Genomic DNA, 8124 nt, shown 5'->3' on the forward strand with positions numbered 1-8124 from the left:
TACGGTAAAAAAAGGGTGTCGAAGAGGGCCAAGAGGGTGAGTGCCCTTTAGGTAAAAGTCAGGTGGTGAAATCCAGTTTCCATTCCGCTTCGAATTCAGATTTCAGTCAGCTGCCGGACGCCCCTGCAGCAGCGTCGTCGGGTGAGCAGTCGTTTTAGGTGTACTATGCAGTAGGTAGTGATGGCTCGTGCGTCTCCAAGATCATCGACTTCTCACCGCCCAGTCGCGCTTGTCGAGTCTCGACCCTTTGAGGTTTGTTTCCGAAGCTGCAGAGAGATCGCCGCGCTGTGTCACCGTAGCCTGCCGCGAATCGAGCCATACGCCAAGCACCTTGGTGGCAGCTGAGAGCCTGGAGATTCTTCCCGGAGGCGGGGTTGGGGTATCTTTCCTACAAAATAATAAAGTGCTCTGCCACAAATGGCTCGGTCGACTGGCCTAGCATTCATGAGGACACTGCAGCGAAATAATTGCTGTTAAAACCTCCAGAGACAAAAGAGCAACCGTCATGGAATGATTCGTTATCAGAGATATCATAGTCTACCTTATTATTGCCAAACAAGACTCAATTGGTTTCTGATATTGACTTGACACCCGTGTAAGTGGTCCTTGGTGTGACGGTATTTGTTGTGGCCCGGTGCGCAGGTGCGCTGGAATTCCCCACTTGAACCATCAAGCTGGCAACCCCGGTCTCTCGAGATTCAAGTTATGATGTCGTTGACATCCACTGCAGGGAAACCGTCAGTGGCTTGTACTAGTGTACAATCCGAGTACACGGCCGTCAGGGACCTTCAAAGGATATCGAAGAACAGAAAGCTAACATCAGAACTGAGCTGATCAGTGACAGAGCTTCCCAAGTTGGTGGGAGGTGGACGGGCGAGCTTCAAACACTGTTGGTCCATCCGAGGATGTGTCTCCATGGAAACTGCATCATCGTTTCCGCGCTCCCTTCAAATCGATCTTGGCATACCATGATCACCCAACCTTGTGGAGAGCCGCAGTCCCAAAAGAGGCAAAGACACAGAGGTCCGGAGATCGTAACCTGGGGAACTTGGAAGACGATGCTGAGTCAGGAATGATGCTGGTCCTACGCACGAGCTGTTATGGATCGGGGCGCACAACCTCGCCGTCTTACAGATGAATAGCTCCTATAGTGAGATGAAACATCTGAAAGATCTTTTCTACCACATGCTTCTCATCTTTCCTGTTTACTACTAAGTCACCATAGAAACAAACGTATCTTATACTGTACATTCTTACTTTGCTCTCTTTCAAACCAGACCCGATCTGGATAACTTGCCGACTCAAGCCGTCAGGCCCTTTGTTCCTTCCTTCCTCGTTGCCATCTCTACACCTCCAGACTAACGAATTTTCATTGCAGTCTTCATCAAACACCCGAACTTCGGTTCACAACTGAGACCAAGCGTTCTATTTGAGCACCACTACGCATAAGACCTAGAAAAGAGCTTAAGTCAAGGAGGCTTCTCTCCCATTATGTCAACCGCGGGCGCAACACAGAGCCCCGAGGCTCAAATGAGGAGACGCTGCGGAGGTTATCTTCCTATCGAGAACTATGGCCTGATTGGCAACATGAGAACATGCGCCCTCGTGGGCATGGACGGCAGTGTGGACTTTATGTGCTGGTAAGTCTCACACCCTTGGTTCATAGCCATGCTTCTACTAACATCTTCAAGGCCTGAATTTGATTCACCTTCCGTCTTCTGCCGTTTGCTGGACAAGGACAAAGGAGGCTACTTCATCATACACCCTGCTGCCCATCTCGGATGCACAACCAAGCAGCAGTACCTGCCCTCTTCGAACATCCTTCAAACCAGGTATATCCATGAGGATGGTGTCGTTGATCTTGTCGATTTCTTCCCCAGGCCCAGGACCACCCAGACTGTCATCAAAGGACTGAAGACGAGTGCCTATCGTGAGATGACAAGCGTTCAGGAGGAGCTGAAGAAATGGCTGGTCCGCCGTGTTGAATGTATCCGCGGAAAGTTCTCTTTGGGTAAATCCTTGCTTTTCGTGCCTTGCCCACACAGATCTTATGACTTACATGACATTAGAGGTCGAAATCTTCCCTGCGTTTGAGTATGCCACAGCGCCGCATACCACCACGATTCTGCAGGAAGAAAACGTTTCCTTTGCTACTGAGAGCAAGACTGTGACGTTTCACAGCAAGGATGTCAAGCTCCAGCTTGATGTCAGCATTGATAGAGGAGAGGAGGAGTATCATAGCTATCCAACCGTCCACTTCAAGAAGGTGAAGAAGCCCGGCATGCTTGGTGAAGGTGTTGTTGCCAGTATCGATCTGTTGGAAGGCCAAGCCGTTTCGTTCATTCTTCGCAACGACATCCCCAATCACGTCACGGAGCAGATCACAAACTTGGTTCTGGACACTCAGCAGCACGGTACCCAGACCTACTGGTACAACTGGATCTCAAAGTGCAAGTACAAGGGCCGTTGGCGCGAGGTTGTTCAAAGGAGCTTCATGATTCTGAAGCTCATGACATACGAACCGACCGGAGCCATCATCGCTGCTCCAACCTTCTCCATTCCCGAAGATATTGGCGGTGTCCGGTAAGTCAAACCCTCATCCTCCCTCTATCCTCGAATATTTATCGCCATTTCCTACCCGCGCCTAAATACCCGAAAGCACCCTTTTGCTGACATCAAGCACCCCATCCACAGCAACTGGGACTATCGGTTCTCATGGGTCCGCGACGCCTCCTTCACCATCTACATCCTCCTCCGGCTCGGCTTCACCGAGGAGGCCGATGCGTACATGAAGTTCATCAGCGACCAGTTCTGCAGATCGCGCGTGGCCGACGGCGGCTTACCCATCATGTTCACGATCCGGGGCGAGACGGACATTCCCGAGCGCGAGCTGACGCACCTGGACGGGTACCGGGGCAGCAAGCCGGTGCGAGTCGGCAACGGGGCGGCCTCCCACCAGCAGTTCGACATCTACGGCGAGCTCATGGACGGCATCTACCTGTACAACAAGTACGGCAAGCCGATCCACTGGGACCTGTGGTGCTCGATCCGCGAGATGCTCGACTACGTGCTCACCATCCTCAGCGACCCGGACATGTCCATCTGGGAGGTGCGCAACAACAAGCAGCACTTTACCTACTCCAAGATCATGCTGTGGGTCGCCTTTGACCGCGGCTTGCGCCTGTCCGAGAAGAGGAATTTCCCTTGCCCTAACCGGGCCAAGTGGCTCGTGGCTAGGGACTCGTTGTACGAGGAGATCATGGAGAAGTCGTATAACAAGGAGATGAAGTGCTTCGTGCAGAGCTACGAGAACCAGACGATCCTGGACTCGTCCATCCTCATCGCGCCGCTCGTGTTCTTTATTGCACCCAACGACCCGCGGTTCTTGAACACCATGGACCGCATCATGTTGCCCCCCGACAAGGGTGGGTTGACCAGCACCGGCCTGGTATACCGTTATGACACGGAGCAATCAGAAGACGGTGAGTAACAAACACTCAAATGATCTCTTCCTGTCTCCAATGGAAACTAACACACCAACAACAATAGGCGTCGGAGGTCGCGAAGGCGCCTTCTCCATGTGCACCTTCTGGCTCGTCGAAGCCTTGACGCGCGCCAGCGTCTACGAGCCCAAGTACCTGGTGCGGGCCATCAACCTGTTCGAGAACATGCTCAGCTTCTCGAACCACCTGATGATGTTTTCCGAGGAGATCTCGCGCAGCGGCGAGCAGCTGGGCAACACGCCGCAGGCTTTCAGCCACTTGGCGCTCATCAGCGCCGCTTTTAACCTTGACCGTGTAAGCGAGTTCAAGCGATGAAAGCAGAAAGGGGGGGTTTGTGTCTAATTTGATTTGGTTTGATGATGGTGATGATGATGATGATATGGATGTTTTGTTTGTTTTATAAGGAACGATGTGCTGCTATGCTAGCATTTGATTTGATTCAAGGTACTCGCTGACTGTTTAAAGAAATGTTGAGATTACTGTCTCTGTTGACTGAAGGGGGGGTTTGACTGGTCTAGTTAGATCATTCACGTTTGGCGTTGCTGTTGAGTGATGATTCAGTGACGCTTGTAGACCAACAATGAAAATAAATGCGTGAAACCGTAAACCCAAGCATTGGTGATATACTACAAGGCGGGTAAAACAAATATTCACACAAACATTACATCTGACAGATATTTGAACCACTTATTGACACTTTTGTGTTCTCTAATTCGGGAAGTACACCAGACGAAAGCCGGGATATCAACATACCGTCTCCAAACTATCGCTTTCTATGCACAGCATCCATAACGCCCCTATAGTTCTTTTGAATGCACAAGTATCTCAATACGCAAGGCTCCTTAACGCCCTAAGATGAAGCACAAGAAAGTGAACCCAGCCAAGATGATCAACCAAGCAACTTCAATCCGCCCTTAGTCTTCTGACCAGGCTTGGTCACTCCACTACCATGCGCAGGTCCAAGATGCGGCTCATACCCACCGCCAGCACCACCACCACCGCCTCCATCATGGCCCGCACCGGCGCCCATTCCACTACCGCTCTTCTTCTTATTATGATTGTTCTTCTTATCCTTCCACTTGCCGCCCTTCCGATCATCCTTCATCACCGTAGGCTTGATCTCCGTCTTGGCCTTATGCACCACCACGGGATGACTCTGGATATACTTGCCGTTCATCTCCTTCGCCGCCTGGAAGAAGTCCTCGGGGTCGCTAAAGCTGACAAACCCGAACCCTTTACTCTTGGTCGTCCGCTTGTCGCGCACCACCTTGGCCTTTTGCACGCTCTTCCAGCGCGAAAAGGCCTTGAGGAGCGACTCGTCCGTCGTCTCGCCTGCCAGGTTGCCCACGAAGAGGCGCAGGTGCGAGGGGTCCCACTCCAAAAGCGTGTCGTCCGTCCACTTCTTGCCGCCGCCCTCGCGCACGACTGTCTTCTTTTTCTCGCCGTCGGCGCCGGTTGTGGAGTTACTGCCGTTGTGAGCCGCGTAGGGGTCGCCTGCTGTTCCGGATGCTGCTGCTGCTGCGGCCGCGGCAGCCGCGGGATCCATCGCTGCGCCGTAGGCGGCTCCGTATTGAGCGGCGCCAGCACCATAGGCACCGGCTCCACCGCGCGCGCCGGGAACGTTGCCAGCGCCAGCAGCCTTATTGTTGGCGTTGTTGGGGTCGTTGGGCTCTTTGGGCATGTACGCGCTCTGCCACGCCGCTATCTGGGCCGCCTCGAGGGGGTCGTAGGTGGCGTCATGGTGATGGCCATGGTGGCCGGCGGTCGGGGCGGCGTTCGGAACGGGGAAAGGGTTGCGGATCTGAGGTGGAGTGGAATAGCTGCCGTTGCCGGGGGTGCCGTATCCGTATGCGGCTTGTTGCTGGTAGCCCGATGCTTGGGGGTAACTGCCGTATGTCGTGTTTGCTTGGCCATAGCCGCCACGGCCGCCTCCTACGCCGGGAAGGGCTGGTTGACGAGCGCCGTATGGGGTGGGTGCGCCATAGCTACCGGGCGCTGCGGCGCCGAGAGCTGGGCTATAGCCGGGAGCTGCGGTGTACGACGAGGTTGCTGCCGCGGTTGTTGGGGTCGCGGGATAGCCTGGAGCTGGAGATGGAGATGGGGCGGCGCTGAAGGACCGCGCAGAGTGGATCGCGGGTTGAAAGGCAGGCTTGAAGCCGCCGGGCTGCTTTGCTGGTGGCGGTCGGGGAGGCAGCGACGAATGGGTCGTGTTCTTGGAGACACCTGGAGGACCGGGGTACGACATGATGAATTTCTCGCGCCGACAAGAAGAGAGAAACAACTTGGTTCAAGTCTGTTTTTTGTGCTTGTTTCACGTACCTGTGAGCCCAGCCCGGCAGTGTTCTGCGCTTTGTGGTAGGTATCCTCCTGTGTTCAGGTACTGTCGGGCTTGTCCGGTCAAGAGTTGGCTCACGAGAGTTGCAGGCAAGAGATTGTAAGAGGTGTGTGTTGTGGTTTGGCTATCAGGATCGCGAATTGAACCAGGCACGGACGTCAGCGGCCATGTACTGTGTCTGTAAGTTCCATTTGTGGAGTCCGGCCGAAACTGACTGAACCGGATGGAGACGCGGTGCTTCAGTTGCTTGGCGTCGCTCTCCAATCCGTCACACCCTGGACCGTGACCACTGTGGTCCTCATCCTCACAGGTGCCGCAGCGCAGTGCCTTTCGGACCGATCAGCCACAAGCCAAGATGAGAATCTCCAGTATCGATACGTAATCAATCAGTTACATGTGGCTGTGCTATCCCTCACAAGAACTCCTTGCTGATGACGAGGAACGAAACATTGGTGGCGACGAAACCACGAGCTAACTCGGTCCAGTTGCGAACTCCAAAATCAACACCATCGTCGTGACGGTCAGTGTCACACTCGCTTTGGTGGATATTTTGAGCACTACCTCTACATAGTAGACGGAAAACGTCCACGGGGTTGACCCCCACGTCCCCACGCCCCCACTCGTTTTCAGGGTTGGGTATGGAGCAGGCAGTGGTGGGAGCCCAGGGTTTTCAATAGTGTAGAATTTCACTTGTATGTATCGTACTGCAGCGTATTGCTCACTATCGTACAATTTCTCTTTCGACAGGAGCAATCCTCTGGAGGTCCGGTACTGGTAATATGGAGAACTAATATCAAGTTGAGGCGCGAGCAGAAACCTTCCGAGAGGTCTTACATCTCTAACGCAAGATCGCAAGCTCCATACCAAACAGGCTGAACTTCCATCTTTGGTTTCTATTTGTGCCTGGGTTTCGATGACTCCGCAACAAAGCAACAATAAAGCTGGGTAAGCTTATATATGTTTTGGCAGCCCTAGTGTTCAATAGGAACTGAAAAAATGGCATTTTTTACCTTTCTTGTTTAAACTTTCGAATATTATGCTAATTCAAGGTCTGTGCTCACGCCCGTACACCTTATCCACTAGAATTAGAAAAATCTTTCTATCTCAATCAACCATACCCTTTATAACAAACCAATGAGCACACTAGAACTCCCAGAATCAGCAGTATCACCAGCAACAATGCCCCTAGTCTGTCAAGCTCGTAATAAAATTATCTACAAGGAATACAACCTTCGTAATAAACCAGGGCGCCATATTTAAATCGCCTTTTACCATCACTATAACTAGCACTAAGTGTCATGGGGCTAGCGCCCAGTTGATATATTTGGTTATTACCAAGCGTGCTAAGCCGAATTAGGGGTTATTACATAGCGCTAAGGCTAATACGAGTCCTCTAGTTTGCTAGACCCATATATTTGCCTAGCCTATACAGTCTTGGCTCTGGTTGTATAAAACCTTCTTTTGACTGCTCCCTTCTGGAGCAGTCCTTTTCCTCTCTGTCAAATATAGCATTTCAACCTTACACGACTGCTCGCTGTACAATACTCTCGCAGACCCATTACACTAAGTAATAAATATTACCCAATTATAGTCTTACCTCGATAACTATATGGAGTATTAGATTTATCGAATTAATTAATAATTCTAAGACCGCAATAATATTCATCGTTATACTGTAGTATTCAACGATTAATAAAAGAAAAAAATCGACTACTACGCTATTAAAACTATACTATTAAATAGCCGCCCATTCAACCTCTTTGAATCATCCTCTATAAGGGTATTTCTTTATACTCTCGTCCCAGTCTATACCCCGCCAAACGCTAACCTTCTCGTAAACGATTAACTCCCCATCATTTACGCGCAAATAAAGGAGTAGATTCTCACGCATTACATTACCTCATTTTTATATATTAACGTCTTCTTTAACGAATTAAATGATTACTTTAGTATACGTATTATTAATATTTCTATCTCTTACCCACCTAGTAATATATTCTTTTTCTAATATAATAGGTATATGAAGTCTACCGAATATACTTCGATAAACCTCGCCAATATCGTCTCTAGAGTTTGTAATAAAATTAGTATTTTTCCCGTTAAAATTATACTTTTATTACTAATATATATAACTCTGCCCGGCGTACGATATATAACTTTATTAACGACCGCTTTAGAGCCTCCTTTATTATTTTATATAATTTATATTCGTTCTAATTGTTAATAAAGAATATAATTAATTTATAGGCCTTTCGAATATTAAATTAATAAATCAATACCTTCGTC

General features: G+C 50.4%; 2 protein-coding genes across 2 annotated transcripts; one reads left to right on the forward strand and one right to left on the reverse strand.

Annotated features, from left to right (window-relative positions):
• Positions 1-1491: 1491 nt before the first annotated feature.
• B0H65DRAFT_417093 (Six-hairpin glycosidase-like protein) lies at positions 1492-3818 on the forward strand (the record flags this gene model as incomplete). Its single annotated transcript, XM_062824067.1, has 5 exons — positions 1492-1640; positions 1692-2011; positions 2070-2583; positions 2695-3482; positions 3550-3818. The coding sequence occupies 5 exons, from the start codon at positions 1492-1494 to the stop codon at positions 3816-3818; spliced, it is 2040 nt and encodes a 679-aa protein (XP_062686207.1).
• Positions 3819-4392: 574 nt separating this feature from the next.
• B0H65DRAFT_417509 (RNA-binding domain-containing protein) lies at positions 4393-5748 on the reverse strand (the record flags this gene model as incomplete). Its single annotated transcript, XM_062824093.1, has 1 exon — positions 4393-5748. One exon carries the CDS (start codon positions 5746-5748, stop codon positions 4393-4395), a length of 1356 nt encoding a protein of 451 aa, XP_062686208.1.
• Positions 5749-8124: the final 2376 nt, after the last annotated feature.

Source organism: Neurospora tetraspora (genome assembly GCF_033439725.1).
Source record: "Neurospora tetraspora strain CBS 560.94 chromosome Unknown B0H65scaffold_1, whole genome shotgun sequence".
In the NCBI taxonomy this organism is placed as follows: domain Eukaryota; kingdom Fungi; phylum Ascomycota; class Sordariomycetes; order Sordariales; family Sordariaceae; genus Neurospora; species Neurospora tetraspora.